A 1887-nucleotide genomic window follows, 5' to 3' on the forward strand; every position below is an offset into this window, starting at 1 on the left:
TTGCTGTAGCATTTCACGTACTGTTCCGTTCAACCTCTGTGTCGGGCTATATAACAGCCAGGTCCAGCTCCTGCGTGGGCATGTCATTTGCTATGTGATCTACTAAATCACTTTACTCATACACTTTACAGCAACTATACTCTGTAATATATACAATTCCTCTTGGCTTGGCCAAATTCGATCCCCAATTCAGCCTCAAACCCTAGTTCGTACAATCACACTCGTCCTCTGATCCACCCCAGGGCATGACAGGTTTTCTCTAAACCAGCCAATCTAGGGAAGAACTGACTAGCAGAATAGCTAGATCTTAGCAGCAACAGTCGGATTTCCGGCAAAATTAGAGTGGAAAATGGCCCGCACCTGCGAGGAGAAGCAGCGAGGACGGGCGGACGAACCGCGGTCGATGACCGCCGGCGACATACGCCGTCGCCCCTCCACCACGGACGCCCTGCATACCAGCCGCGGTGGCTGGTCGCCGACGATCCTCCTCGCCGCGCAGCGGAGCGCCGCCATCGCCGCAGCCAAGCGAGACGTTTTTTCTTTCGGGTCAGTCTAGGTCTCACTCGCCTCTTGTTGCTTTTTGGGCTGGCCCTGTTTGGTCTTTACTTTGTGCATTTTTTAGCTGCGTTGGGCCAGAGATTAGGCAGTATTTTTGTTCCGTGCCTGTTAAGCGCTTCATCAATCCTTTTTTCGGTTTTGGGAATCTTCTAGGAGGTTCCAGAGCCGGGATTTTTTTCTGTTTCTGTTTCTATTTCTTTTATTTTTTTATTTTTCCTGGTCTTTATCTCCTTTCTTCAGTTTCTTTTTTTCTTTCCTTTTCCGTTTAAATTTTTTATTTTTAAATTTTGATTTCTTCACAAAACAATGTTTGTGTATTAAAAATTGTTCGCAGTTTTCCAAAAAATGTCTTGTTTTGTAATTTATTCAGGAGTTTTAAAAAATATTCGTGTTCCCAAAATTTGTTCAGCTTTTCAATTTTGTTTGTAGTTTCAAAAAATGTTCACATTCTTCAAAAAACATTCATGTTTCCAAAATTTGTTCCCTTTTTCTACTATTGTTCGCACATTCTAAAAAATGTTCTCGTATTCAAATTTGTTTTGGAGTTTCAAAAAATGTTCCTGTTTTCAAAAATTTCTCGTGTTTTCTAATTTTATTAAGAGTTTCAAAAAATGTCCATTTATTAATAAATGGTAATTTTAAAAAAATATTCACGTTTTTAGAAAATGTTTTGAGTGAAAAGTGTTCACGTTTCATTAAACATTCATTTGACAAAAAATATGATTATTTATAAACATGAGCATTTTTTGAAATCATGAACATTTTTCCAAAAAAGCGAAGAATTTATGAAGTTTTTGAACATTTCTTGTAAAATATGAACAAGTTCTAAAAACATGACCATGTTTTGAAATTTGCAAAAAAAAAGAAAGCATGAACTTTTTCCAAAATTTTCAACAAATTTCAGGTTTGAGAACATTTTTTGGAATTTCGATCTAAACTTTCAAAACAAGAAAAGAAAAGGAAAAGAAAATGCCTGGATTTGCGTTTGTATTGGTTCTTATAGTCTTGCACAACATTGTGATCATTAGCTCTCATTATCTACGGTGGCTATCACAAAAAGATTCTTTGCTGGAGGTCTCGTGTTCAAACCTCGGTAATTGTCGTTTTTTTCCGAATTTATAGTCGCTATGGTTGATCGCTGGCACATCCGCTCGTTTGCTAGTGGGTCGGCCTAGTCGGGGCCGCCTGTGCGTTTGCCCGACAATCCGCCGCAATAAGCGGCAGATAGGAGCTCCCTAGTTGGCCGACCCACTACTAGCAATTTCTTTTTTTTGCACTGTGAGCCTTTTTATGTTATTTTTTCTTAATTTTCTTTATATTTAGAAATGC

General features: G+C 38.7%; 1 protein-coding gene across 1 annotated transcript in view; it reads right to left on the reverse strand.

Annotated features, from left to right (window-relative positions):
- The window catches only part of LOC119271243, a 6183-nt gene extending 5626 nt beyond the window's left edge, over nucleotides 1–557 (reverse strand). The window contains exon 1 of the mRNA XM_037553150.1: nucleotides 361–557. Coding sequence (XP_037409047.1) covers nucleotides 361–513 — 153 coding nt within the window. The 5' untranslated portion in view covers nucleotides 514–557. The remainder of the gene's footprint in view (nucleotides 1–360) is intronic.
- Nucleotides 558–1887: the final 1330 nt, after the last annotated feature.

Source organism: Triticum dicoccoides, chromosome 3A, assembly GCF_002162155.2.
Source record: "Triticum dicoccoides isolate Atlit2015 ecotype Zavitan chromosome 3A, WEW_v2.0, whole genome shotgun sequence".
NCBI classification, from domain to species: Eukaryota; Viridiplantae; Streptophyta; class Magnoliopsida; order Poales; family Poaceae; genus Triticum; species Triticum dicoccoides.